Source organism: Syngnathus leptorhynchus, chromosome 2 (genome assembly GCF_054491065.1).
Source record: "Syngnathus leptorhynchus isolate UIUO chromosome 2, UIUO_Slep, whole genome shotgun sequence".
In the NCBI taxonomy this organism is placed as follows: Eukaryota; Metazoa; Chordata; class Actinopteri; order Syngnathiformes; family Syngnathidae; genus Syngnathus; species Syngnathus leptorhynchus.
Genome location: NC_141196.1, coordinates 15,095,996 through 15,109,715, shown reverse-complemented (window position 1 = coordinate 15,109,715; position 13,720 = coordinate 15,095,996). Strand labels below are relative to the sequence as shown.

At 42.5% G+C, this 13,720-nt stretch overlaps 2 protein-coding genes across 2 annotated transcripts; both read right to left on the bottom strand.

Annotated features, from left to right (window-relative positions):
- Positions 1-959: 959 nt before the first annotated feature.
- On the bottom strand, positions 960-7,316 carry LOC147060974 (protocadherin beta-18-like). Its single transcript, XM_085906660.1, has 3 exons — positions 4,931-7,316; positions 1,074-2,410; positions 960-965 (listed from the first exon to the last, which is right to left on the bottom strand). The coding sequence occupies exons 1-3, from the start codon at positions 7,314-7,316 to the stop codon at positions 960-962; spliced, it is 3,729 nt and encodes a 1,242-aa protein (XP_085762786.1).
- A 1,579-nt stretch (positions 7,317-8,895) lies between these two features.
- Positions 8,896-11,301, bottom strand: LOC147060973 (protocadherin gamma-A11-like). The gene has a single exon (XM_085906659.1). The coding sequence runs from the start codon at positions 11,299-11,301 to the stop codon at positions 8,896-8,898; it is 2,406 nt and encodes an 801-aa protein (XP_085762785.1).
- Positions 11,302-13,720: the final 2,419 nt, after the last annotated feature.

Sequence of the window (13,720 nt, the reverse complement as noted above, 5' to 3'; positions counted from 1 at the left end):
TCTTGACGCAAAACACGTCCGATGATGAGGCAAATGGAAGTGCAGCTCCAACGGAAAATACTACCCAAATAAATCAACAATTTTTGCCCCAAAACATCAGCGAATACGGTCTGCAAAAAAAAACCCTATTCACGAGCGTAAATCCGGTCAAATATGCCTGCAGTAATGGGTGGAGTGGTGCATTTACGTTCTGCAAGCCGAGAGCGACATCATCAGTCCATTTTTTTTCTTACACTCGTAAGAAATAGTTATACAGCCAAATTTATTTGGTCAGCGTTGTCTTATGAATATTTGAATAAATACATCAATATTGGTGATGTGCAGAAATGAAAAGAAAAGGTCCAGACATAACATGTGATTTAGTCACCAATTGGTATTTTGATTTTTATATATCATTTTAGGGCTTATAAATTGTTTTGTAACATGTATTATTTTCTCAACATGCTGCATGGATGTGCAGATTTATGTTGATCATGTTCACGTTTTGTTTGTGAATTGTTCTGATACGTCCTTTTCGTGGGGGCGGGTGAAAAGAGAAAGGGAGGCAACGTGACGGCGTGTGTTGAGTTGGTGGGAGAAAAATAATAAAGGGGTGGCTCAATTCAAGTCTTGCCGTATCGGTAATTATTTAGCAAAGAAGGCACCAGAAAAGTACAGCACTGGATTCTCAATGTATTCCGCCATACTACGGCAAGAACAACATTTAAGGATTGATTACACATTTTCCAAATTCATAAAAGTCCGTGCAAATATAAAAGGAGATTTAGAACGATCAATAAGAACTTGTTTAAAAATTCAAATTCTGCTTGAGAGTGTTTCTCCACAGATCGAAGCTCATTTAAATATTATTAGATAAGTCATAGCCTAACTTTTGTTACGATTTCATGTATGGTAAATGAATAAATAATATGATGACATGTTAGTGATGTTCTTGCAGATGGAACTGAACTTTTGTTTCTTTACAGCTAAGTTAAACAAATGTAAACAATGAAATTGATTCATTATGAAAATGGCTATCCTTTTAACAAGACCGGTCCTGTCAGCTTCCAAGACAAGTTATGAATTTGTCCTACCTCTGAGGAAGTCTCCAGATCTTCAAAGGGATCTGCAAAATCACTTGGACTTTTCTTCAGAGTCTGGTCAGCAGGCAGCGTGTTGTCGTTGTAGGAAGATACAAACTTAAAGTCACTGGTTCTGGAGCCCGTTGTCAAGTAGGCATCATAGTTATAGGTGCTGCGTAAAGTTCCCGTGCCATCCACATCTGCGTAATTCGGAGGCAGATATGCGCTGGGGATGGCAACTGCTCCATCAAACAAAAGTCTGGGCTTTCTTCTGCGGCAAAACCTCACAGCCAGGACCACCATGATGAAGGTCAGGAAGAAGGTGGACACGGACACCAGCGCGATGATCAGATAAGAGGTCAGCTTGGAGTTCTTCTCGTCATAGGATATGTCCTTCAGCTCGGGCACCTCAGCCAAGTTATCCGAAATAAGCAAATACATGGAGCAGGTGGCCGAGAGAGGGGGCTGTCCGTTATCTTTGACGGCCACAATCAGGTTCTGCTTCATGCTGTCAGACTCAGAAATGTCCCGCTGGGTCCTGATCTCTCCGCTGTGAAGACCGATGGTGAAAAGTCCCGCATCTGTGGACTTGAGGATGTGATAGGACAGCCAGGCGTTCTGTCCCGAGTCGGCGTCCACCGCGATTACTTTGGACACCACCGAACCTCCGTGTGCCGCTTTGGGAACCAGCTCGGTCATGAAGGAGTTGCCCTCCGGGGCTGGGTACAGGATCTGAGGAGAGTTGTCATTCACGTCCCAGATGAACACGCTGACACTCACGTTGCTGCTCAGCGGAGGAGAGCCGTTATCCCTGGCCATCACGAGGACTTGAAAACTCCTCAGGTGTTCATAATCAAAGGACCTGACGGCGTGGATCGCCCCTGTGTCTCCGTTGACAGACACGTAGGAGGACACCGGGGCGCCGTTCACCTCAGCAGGTATGAGAGAATAAATGACGGTGCCATTCTGTCTCCAGTCGGGGTCTTGAGCATTGACAGAGCATAAGGTGGAGCCAGCTTTGTTATTTTCACTCACATATGCGCTGTAGGACTGTTCCTCAAATACAGGTGGGTTGTCATTAATGTCTCCCACTGACAAGTGGACGTTTTTCGAGGAGGACAGTGGAGGAGAGCCCTCGTCAGTGGCGCTGATTGTAATGTTGTAGTCTGACACTAGTTCACGGTCCAGAGGTCCAGTAGTGACCAAAGAATAATAGTTTTTGATAGAAGGAACTAACTTGAAGGGGACGTTTTGTTGAATGGAGCAGCGGACCTGTCCATTCTTTTCAGAGTCTCTGTCCTGCACATTAATGATGCCTACCTCTGTGCCAGGGGACACGTTCTCTGGTACTGGATTAGATAGTGATTTTAAATTGATCACAGGGGCGTTATCATTTACATCAGTGATATCTATGATAACTTTACTGTAGGATGTAAGCCCTAAACCATCTTTAGCTTCAACACTCATCTCATACGAAGTTTTGTCTTCAAAGTCAATTAAACGCATTACTTTAATTGCACCTGTGGTAGGCTCAATAGAAAATGCATCAATATAATCATCTGAGATGTGTCCAAAATCATATGTCACCTCTCCATTCACTCCATCATCAACATCAGTTGCACTAACTTTAATTACCATTGTATCTGGAGGAGAGTTTTCAGGCAGACTAGCTTTATAAATGGCTTTGCTGAACACTGGGGCGTTATCATTAGCATCCAGCACAGTGACGTGTATGACTACTGTGCCTGATCTCTGAGGAGAGCCTCCATCTAAAGCTGTGAGAAGCAAATTCATCTCACTTTGCTTTTCTCTGTCCAGTTTATTTTCTAAGACAAGCTCAACCTTGTTGTTGCCAACAGCAAGCATAAAGTTAGCATTTTTTTGTAGACTATATCTTTGAACTGCATTTTGGCCTATATCTGCATCATGAGCCTTCTCAATGGAAAAACGACTGCCCTTTTCTGCAGACTCACTAATTTCCATTTCAATCAAATTCTTTTTGAATTTTGGATAGTTGTCATTGACATCTTGAATATGAAGACTCACGCGATGAAGCTCAAGAGGGTTTTCTAAAACCAGATCCAATTTGATCACACATGAGGGTTTATTGTCACAAAGGCTCTCTCTGTCAATTCTCTCCTCTGTGATCAAGTCTCCCGTGCTCAGATTAATCACACAATATTGCTTACTTGTCCCTTCAACATCAATGCGAGCATTTCGTGCAGACAACGTCCTCGGATCTGCACCCAGATCTTTTGCTAAATTTCCAACAACAGATGAGCGTTTCATCTCCTCTGGAAGAGAGTAGCTCAAATCTCCGTCGACGAGGCGCGTTTGAGCAAAGACGACAAAAACATAAATCAAACGGTGAAGGGAGAAATCCTCGATTCCCATGTTTAAAGAAATAATCCAAAAGGTGATTGATCTCGTGTCAAGATCAGAAAATGCAATGCTGCAATCAATTCCAAATTCCACAGTAGTCGACGCAAAATATTCACAACGTTCGAACCATCCGCAGAAGGACAAAGCAACAAAAGTCCGTGCATTAGAGGGGGACTCCATGCGGGTTTCCGTTTCATAGGCCAACAGCGACGCCAAGAGTACATTTTTGTCCACAGCACTAAATGCGTGCATGAAAATTATTCTTTTAAATGTATTCAATGCCTGTGTTCTCTGAATTAGCTATTAAAAGGTTTCACTTCTCCAGTACGTCTTTTATGCAATAGTCTTCAGTTTTGCAAATGTCACAACGTATGCAAGGCATTTTTATTTCCATCAACTCGTATAATACATACATAATACACCTGTGTCCGTTAGTCATACGTCTTGGAGTGTATTATGGCACGTGAGTCAAAGGTGAGTTATTTACTTGGAATAAATTGATAATAGATAAAGTTATTTCTTACTAAATACGCAATGCTACATTCCTGACGTATAATGTAATGGCCATAGGTTTGATAATAACCTATCCCTCATTTGCAGGATTCCTACAAACAAAATTAAAGTCCCGTTCAGTTGCGACTGGTTTTTAGCACCATGGACAGTCACTTTGAGTTTATGTCGGGGACCTTGGGAGAAGAATAAGCGAGAACTGTGTACTTATCTGCGTGCTTGTGCTAGTTTGGCACGTCATGACTACAGCGTGTACTTTCACGGGCGCCGCCATTGCACAATGTCCAAGGGAACGAGCGCTTCCTAGTTATGCATGTTATTAAGCTCACTTGGAGTTTATAGGTATTGCAGCATCTTTGGAGTAGTCACGTTCAGTCAGTCACGTAATGCGTACTATATTGCAATGTTGTTTGATGATGGAATTTAACTTAATTATTGTAACTCATGCGTTATATTGTTCCTTTCTGTTGCAGAACCACACACATTCACAAACACACCCATATGCATACACAACAGCATTCATTCACTTCCTTGCATCATCGCAACGTGTGCCTATGTCTATTTGCCTGTATGCCCATATGACCATCAGCGACTGTTACTTGGGCGTGCCTGCAACTCATTAAAGCTGAACTGAACAACAGCTTCATTTTGTGTGTTCTGACCGACACCCGGGGGCGAAAAGAACACACCCCATCTAAGCCAACACCTTTACAGTCCGGGCTACCCAACAGTATGTGTGCTAAGGTTCACAGTAAGGGCATTTATCACATTTATTTCAGCCCTTGGATAGCAAGTGTCTGAAAGTTGGACATTTTCAAAGTGCCATTGCCTAGAGTTGTCTTTATGGTCCACACTAACAAATGTGAAAGTTGCCCATCCAATGAGAAGGGAAAAAACAAAGGGTAGTAATAAAGCAAAAAAAGCCAACTGAATATGAATCATTGAATCAAAGTGTTCCTTAATTGTGAAAAGGACACCTACCTCTTCAGTCGCAACAATATCTTCAAAAGGATCAGCAAAGTCACTTGGGCTTTTCTTCAGTGTCTGGTCAGCAGGCAGCGTGTTGTCATTGTAAGAAGACACAAACTTAAAGTCACTGGTTCTGGAGCCTGTTGTCAAGTAGGCGTCATAGTTGTAGGTGCTGCGTAAAGTTCCCGTGCCGTCTACATCTGCATAATTAGGAGGCAGATAGGCACTGGGGATGGCAACTGCTCCATCAAACAACAGTCTGGGCTTTCTCCTGTGACAAAACCTCACAGCCAGGACCACCATGATGAAGGTCAGGAAGAAGGTGGACACGGACACCAGCGCGATGATCAGATAAGAGGTCAGCTTGGAGTTCTTCTCGTCGTAAGAAATGTCCTTCAGCTCCGGCACCTCAGCCAGGTTATCCGAGATAAGTAAATACATGGAGCAGGTGGCTGAGAGAGGGGGCTGTCCGTTATCCTTGACGGCCACAATCAGGTTCTGCTTCATGCTGTCAGACTCGGAAATGTCCCGCTGGGTCCTGATCTCTCCGCTGTGAAGACCGATGGTGAAAAGTCCCGCATCTGTAGCCTTGAGGATTTGATAGGACAGCCAGGCGTTCTGTCCCGAGTCGGCATCCACTGCGATCACTTTGGACACCACAGAGCCTCCGTGTGCAGTTTTGGGGACCAGCTCGGTCATGAAGGAGTTGCCCTCCAGGGAGGGGTACAGGATCTGAGGCGAGTTGTCATTCACGTCCCAGATGAACACACTGACGCTCACGTTGCTGCTCAGCGGAGGAGAACCATTGTCCCTGGCCATCACGAGGACGTGGAAACTCCTCAGGTGTTCATAATCAAAGGACCTGACGGCGTGGATTGCCCCCGTGTCTCCATTGACAGACACGTATGAGGACACCGGGGCGCCGTTCACATCAGCAGGTATGACAGAATAAATGACGGTGCCGTTCTGTCTCCAGTCGGGGTCTTGAGCACTGACAGAGCATAAAGTGGAGCCAGCTTTGTTATTTTCACTCACATATGCGCTGTAGGACTGTTCCTCAAACACGGGTGGGTTGTCATTTATGTCTCCCACAGATAAGTGGACGCTTTTTGAGGAGGACAGAGGAGGGGAGCCCTCGTCGGTGGCGTTGATTGTAATGTTGTAGTCTGACACGAGTTCACGGTCCAGAGGTCCGGTCGTCACCAGAGAATAATAGTTTTTGATAGAAGGAACTAACTTGAAGGGGACATTTTGTTGAATGGAGCAGTGGACAAGTCCATTTTTTTCAGAGTCTCTGTCCTGCACATTGATGATGCCCACCTCTGTGCCAGGGGACACGTTCTCTGATACTGGATTAGATAGTGACTTTACATTGATTACCGGAGCGTTGTCATTTACATCAGTAATATCTAATAAAACTTTGGCATAGGAGGTCAGTCCCAAACCATCTTTAGCTTGTACACTAAGTTCAAATGAAATTCCTTCTTCAAAATCAACCAAACCAGTTATTCTAATAATTCCTGTTAAAGGATCAATAGAAAAGACATTAACTGCATCATCAGCTACGTGGCCAAAGTCATATGTCACCTCCCCATTCACTCCCTCATCTGCGTCAGTAGCACTGACTTTAATTACTGTTGTATCTGAAGGTGAGTTTTCAGGCAAACTGGCTTTATAAATGGCTTTGCTGAACACTGGGGTGTTATCATTAGCATCCAGCACAGTGACGTGTATGACTACCGTACCTGATCTCTGAGGAGAGCCACCATCTAAAGCTGTGAGAAGCAAATTCATCTCACTTTGCTTTTCCCTGTCCAGTTTATTTTCTAAGACAAGCTCAACCTTGTTGTCATCAACAGTGAGGATAAAATTGTTATTCTTTTGCAGATCATACCTTTGAACAGCGTTTTGGCCTATATCTGCATCATGAGCCTTCTCAATGGAAAAACGACTGCCCTTTTCTGCTGACTCCCATATTTCCATTTCAATAAAATTATTTTTGAATTTTGGAGGGTTGTCATTTACATCTTGAATGTGGAGATTTATCCGATGAAGCTCAAGAGGATTTTCGAATACCAAATCCATTTTAATAGTGCAAGATGGTTTCTTCCCACAAAGGCTCTCTCTGTCAATTCTCTCCTCTGTGATCAAGTCACCCGTGCTCAGATTAATCACACAATATTGCTTACGTGTCCCTTCAACATCAATTCGGGCGTTTCGTGCAGACAACGTCCTCGGGTCCACGCTCAGATCTTTTGCTATATTTCCAACAACAGACGAGCGTTTCATCTCTTCTGGAACAGAATAGCTCAGATCTCCGTCGACGAGGCGCGTTTGAGCAACGACGATAAAAACATATATCAGACGCTGAAGAAAGAAATCCTTGACTCCCATGTTTCGAGAAATAATCCAATATGTGTTCAATCTCCTGTTCAAATAAAACAATCCGATGATCCACACAATTCCCACTTTGAAGCTGGTCTACACAAAAATATTCACTCGCTTCCAATCATCCGCAGAAAGACAAAGCGACCAGAATCTGTGCAGTAAGAGACGGGTTGAGTCCGGGTTTGCGTTGTGCAAGCCAACAGCGACACCTAGAGTCTACTTTTATTAACAGCACTAACTGGATCCCTCCATTCATCCACCCATCTCTATCCATTAACTGAACCGCTGTATATCACCGCCCCCCCCCCCCCCCCCCAGAAAAAAAACATACAAAACTACCCTAAACACGTTAATAAACATCCATTTGAAACCGATGTGCTCTGTCCATTAGTCAATGACAAATGTAACAGGGGAAACACCAACTTAATTAATTACCCAGCATCTCCTTACTCAAGCTTATGTAGCCTTCAGGTTTGGAAACCACGACAGTATTTTCAAGGACTAAAAATATTTTGCATATCATATCTCCTATTGTATTATATCTCATGATGTGTAATAAACTGGCAACATATAAACATATAACATGTTGTTCAAAAATCGAATGAAATAAAACGGAACTGTGGCTCAACCATCCTGATTATTTAGCGTGTCTGAGAACAAAATCGAAGTACCGTTCAGTCAGTTGTAACATGGACCTTCAGCACCATGGACAGGTACCGAACGCTGGAGTTACGATTGAGTGCATTAATATGGCAGCACAGGGGCTCATTCGTAGGTTTGAACACATGCAAAGTGCATTTCAGAGATCGGAAAAGGGAAAAAAAAAAAGTATAAATTTAACTGCAAAAATGGGGGCAAAGGAGATTATTTTATTTCTGAATTCACAACCCAGAGAGAAGAAAAAAATGGCAACACGAAAGGAATAAAATGGGAAATGCTAAGAATATACGAAATAAATTAGACAATCTCAGGGTACAAACTGAGGAGGAACGGAACATGTAAAGTATATTAGTTGAATGCTCATTTTGCTATGTGTCTCACATTTGTATTGTTTTGGGGTTTTTTTTGCAGACAACATTGAAAAAAAGTCCACATTATGCATAATTACGCTTTGTCACCTTGCCTTATTGGCGTAAAACAACTCTACAGAGGGGCGGTTTACATGCATTTGCCTTTCAAAACAAAATGATAACAAGTCATCTTAAATGACCAAGTTGGTCTTTTAAGAAACTAATTGGAGACAGATACCCTTGCACTACAGAGAGATGGGTACTATACAGTAGTAAATAAGAGCAACGTAACGCAGAAGACAGTGAAAGTGCACTGGGTATGTCATACAAATGTGTAAGAAACTATCCTTGTCCATAGGGGAAACGCTATGTATTTATCGAAGAAAAATTGTGTGTGGGGGTTGGGGGAAATGAGCCTGCACCATTGTTTGAGTCTTAATATTGACATTTCTTTTTCACACAAGGAGATTAAATATGAAAGTTGAGAACCAAACGAGAAGGAAAAAGGGAATGAACACAGAAAGACTAAATTAATTTGTATTATTGAGTTAACGGAAGTAGATGTTTTTATGATCTCATAGAGAACAAAAGAGTCTTACCTCTATTTCCTCGAGACCTTCAAAAGGATCAGCAAAGTCACTTGGACTTTTCTTCAGAGTCTGATCAGCAGGCAGCGTGTTCTCGTTGTAGGAAGACACAAACTTAAAGTCACTAGTTCTCGAGCCCGTTGTCAAGTAGGCATCATAGTTGTAGGTGCTGCGTAAAGTTCCCGTGCCGTCCACATCTGCGTAATTAGGAGGCAGATAGGCGCTTGGGATGGCAACTGCTCCATCAAACAACAGTCTGGGCTTTCTCCTGCGACAAAACCTCACAGCCAGGACCACCATGATGAAGGTCAGGAAGAAGGTGGACACGGACACCAGCGCGATGATCAGATAAGAGGTCAGCTTGGAGTGTTTCTCGTCGTAAGATATGTCCTTGAGCTCCGGCACCTCAGCCAAGTTATCCGAAATAAGCAAATACATGGAGCAGGTGGCTGAGAGAGGGGGCTGTCCGTTATCTTTGACGGCCACAATCAGGTTCTGCTTCATGCTGTCGGACTCCAAAATGTCCCGCTGGGTCCTGATCTCTCCGCTGTGGAGACCGATGGTGAAAAGTCCCGCATCTGTGGACTTGAGGATGTGATAGGACAGCCAGGCGTTCTGGCCTGAGTCGGCGTCCACCGCGATCACTTTGGACACCACAGCGCCTCCATGTGCAGCTTTTGGGACCAGCTCGGTCATGAAGGAATTGCCCTCCGGGGCGGGGTACAGGATCTGAGGCGAGTTGTCATTTACATCCCAGATGAACACGCTGACGCTCACGTTGCTGCTCAGCGGAGGAGAGCCGTTGTCTCTGGCCATCACGAGGACTTGGAAACTCCTCAGGTGTTCATAATCAAAGGACCTGACGGCGTGGATCGCCCCAGTGTCTCCGTTGACAGACACGTAGGAGGACACCGGGGCGCCGTTCACCTCAGCAGGTAAGAGGGAATAAATGACGGTGCCATTCTGTCTCCAGTCAGGGTCTTGAGCACTGACAGAGCATAAAGTGGAGCCAGCTTTGTTATTTTCACTCACATATGCACTATAGGACTGTTCCTCAAATACGGGCGGGTTGTCATTAATGTCTCCCACAGACAACTGGATGCTTTTTGAGGAGGACAGAGGAGGGGAGCCCGCATCAGTAGCGCTGATTGTAATGTTGTAGTCTGACACTAGTTCACGGTCAAGTTCTTCCGTCGTCACCAGAGAATAATAGTTTTTAATCGAGGGAACGAGCTTAAATGGGACATTTTGTTGAATGGCACAACGCACCTGTCCATTCTTCTCAGAGTCTCTGTCCTGCACGTTGATGATCCCCACCTCTGTGCCAGGGGACACATTCTCCGCCACTGGATTGGTCACTGACTTTAAATTAATTCCAGGAGCATTATCATTTACATCGGTGATATCTATTAGAACTTTAGCGTACGATGTCAGCCCTAAACCATCTTTAGCTTCTACTCTCATTTCATACGACGCTTTCTCTTCAAAGTCAGTCACACCTGTGACTTTAATTTCACCGGTCGTGGGATTAATAAAAAATACATTATTATTATTACCAGATATGTGTCCAAAGTCATAAGTCACAGCGCCATTTACGCCCTCATCTGCATCAGTAGCACTAACCTTAATTACTGTTGTATCTGAAGGTGAGTTTTCAGGCAGACTGGCTTTATAAACGGCTTTGCTGAACACTGGGGCGTTATCATTAGCGTCTAGCACAGTGACGTGTATGACGACTGTACCTGATCTCCGAGGTGAGCCGCCATCTAAAGCTGTGAGGAGCAAATTCATGTCACTTTGCTTTTCTCGGTCGAGCTTATTTTCTAGAACGAGCTCGACTTTGTTGTTGTCAACTGAAAGAATAAAATAAGAATTCTTTTGTAAATTATACATTTTGACATCATTTTGGCCAATATCTGCATCATGGGCCTCTTCAATTGAAAAACGACTGCCCTTTTCTGCCGACTCCCTTATTTCCATTGCAATTAAATTCTTTTTGAAGTGCGGCGAGTTATCATTTACATCTTGAATATGGAGACTCACGCGATGCAGCTCAAGAGGATTTTCCAAAACCAGATCCACTTTTACAACGCATGATGGCTTCTTGTCACAAAGGATTTCTCTGTCAATTCTCTCCGCTATTATCAAGTCTCCGTTGCTCAGATTCAAATCACAATAACGCCTTCGAGTATCCTCGAAATCAATCCGAGCTTTTCGTGATGATAATGTCCTCAAGTCCACTCCGAGATCTTTGGCGATATTTCCAAAAGCAGACAAGCGCTCCATCTCCTCTGCAAGAGAATAGCTGAGATCTCCTTCAACGCAGGGCAGCATCCAAATAAAAGCAAAAATGCAGACAATCGGGCACAGCACTGACATTTCTTTGTTTGCCATTGTTACGCAAAAATAAAACCAGACACCCAGGTCTGCAAAACACAATACACGCAAAAAGTAAATTGCGTCAGAAATCGAAATTAGACAGGAATCCTACATTTGACTTCGTCGACACGAAAGGCGGCGGAATGAAATGATTTTTGGAACGGGTGGAAAGGAAAGGCGTGGAGGTGCTGTTTGTGTGAGCTCACAGCGGCACCACGAGTCGTTTTGCGCTCTTTACATCTGCATTTATTGTCCTGGGATAGATCATACCAACATACAACTTTTCAAAATATTTAATATAGCCTATAACGTTTCGTATAGATCCAATTAATAGCCGCACCGAGGGGGATGAACATAATCTACAGCAACAGTAATTTGCGTGTAGTGCAAATGGTAAAATGTGTTTTTCGTGGCATTTCTTTAGCAAATAGATGGGTAAATAAATAAAGTAATAAAAGCACATCAACAGCAAATTTGAATCAGAGATGTCTTCATATAAATATTTTTATGCTGATTTAAGATATATCCACTTCCCTGGCGCATTCAGTTTTTGAGATATTTTCTTTTTTTAAATTTGCCTTTTAAAAGCTTTCACAATTAGATTATCATGCACTGTAAAACATTGCAGTAATATTCCATTGCAAAATTGTGCGGTCGCTTTTATTTTCCTCTTTATTGGGAAGAAAAAAACAGATTGGAATTTAACAAATAACACAAATATATGGAATACCAAAAACAGTCACTTTGACGATCAACAAAAACAAATATTAAGGACAGAGAAAATTTTGAAAAATAATGAAATAAAAATAGAAAGATCTTTCTCTTTAATTTTGCTTTGCAGGTGTAAAATGTATCTCTGCAAGCAGTGTGCGTTTGAGGTTTAAAATTGTAAATAAACTGCCATTTTATCTGTGGTAGTAGTGAATATAAGAACCGTTCTTCACTGTTTGAAGATGTTCTTTTAATTAAAAGTAGTGATGTTTTAAACACTGCAGAGCAAATTGTCTTTGTTCAACCATTTGCACTCGCATAAAAACACAAATACAACCAAGGAGTTATTACATTCAGTATGCACAAGAATGCACACACACTAGTCATACAGCCAGGTAGACCAAGTGTTCACTGTTCAGCCAGTGAGATCCATAATGAGATGCAGACACGTGGCAGACATGTTTCCCAAAAATGTATTTCTGCACAATATTAAACATTTTGGACTCAAGGTTTGAATGTTTGGCTATTTAGAGGAGAGATACCTTGGTCTTTCAGCCTAAGAATAACTAACTCCTGTAAAGATGCTCCAGGTAATTAACACAATTGTTCAGAGTATTCATTCAGCAGAATAAAATTAAAGTGTCACATGGTTAATTTGATTAGGTTCTGTTCTCCATTGTTTTGTTTTTGTTTAAAAGATAGTTCAACATTTTTGTCGAATAGTCCCATTGTGATAGCAGTAGTTTACTACACATGCACCATTTACACATCTGTTCAAAGTAATGGAAAAAAAGGAAAGAAAAGTAAAAGAAAAGAAAAACAGAAAATAATGCTTGGTTTCATGAAATATTTTGTATCAGCTGACACTTATTTTATTTCATTCACAATCAGCATAATTTGCAAAGCAACGAATGTACAAAACATTAACTGTAGGAACGTTTTACAACAATACAGTATTATTTATTTTCAGATATTTACGAATACTTTTAATTGGATAGCTAGGGTTCATCTACCCATGGGTCCTTCACTTGTGGGACAAGGTTTCTGTGTCCAGTCCAGCAGTCCCACGCGATGCCCATTTGAGGCGCTGCTGTTCCCACTGTATATGAGCTGTGCACAGTGTGCAGTCTTCCAGGGAGGAGGAGCAGTTAATCCTGCTCTGAGTCACTCCAGACTTGTGCTTCAGAAAATCACTCCCTGAGCATGCATACTCAGGTTCTATGATATTTGATAAAAATTGATCAATATGTCGTTCCCCCACTGCATCTATTTTTGGGGGTAATTGAGATGAAAATGTTCTCTTTTGCCTTTTCTGTCCTCTTTCTCAGTTCCCAATCATGTTGCTTAGATGTGCTGTGATATTTTGCCCAGAAGATGGCGCCTTCTACTCATGACCCCTCCAAATGGGACCTACAGCTTCATGTTACTAGTTTCCTGTCACCGGCTCGCTTGGGCATAAGGAGGTCGATGGTTTCAGAAAATCTATCCTATAGATCGGTCTGTGATAAAAGTTCCTACTCATGCATTATAGTACATCACTCATTTCAAGGCACAGTCCAAAAAGTAATGCAATAGAGCAAATTCCATATGGCAAGCAATCAATTAATGGGCACCTTGTATAATTGACATACAAAGCAGTTTTTGAATGGCAGCCACCTTTGTATCAACATTGGCATGCAGTGTGCAGAGAATAGATTTAGGTCACCTATTTCCAGTTAAATGG

Bases quoted from the DNA above. Each gene is read 5' to 3' on its own strand.
- LOC147060973 (XM_085906659.1), bottom strand. From the start codon at position 11,301: ATGGCAAACAAAGAAATGTCAGTGCTGTGCCCGATTGTCTGCATTTTT.
- LOC147060974 (XM_085906660.1), bottom strand. From the start codon at position 7,316: ATGGGAGTCAAGGATTTCTTTCTTCAGCGTCTGATATATGTTTTTATC. The intron at 2,411-4,930 runs GTGTCCTTTTCA...TATCTAATCCAG, and splicing joins TGTTGCGACTGAAGAGGTAG to TACCAGAGAACGTGTCCCCT.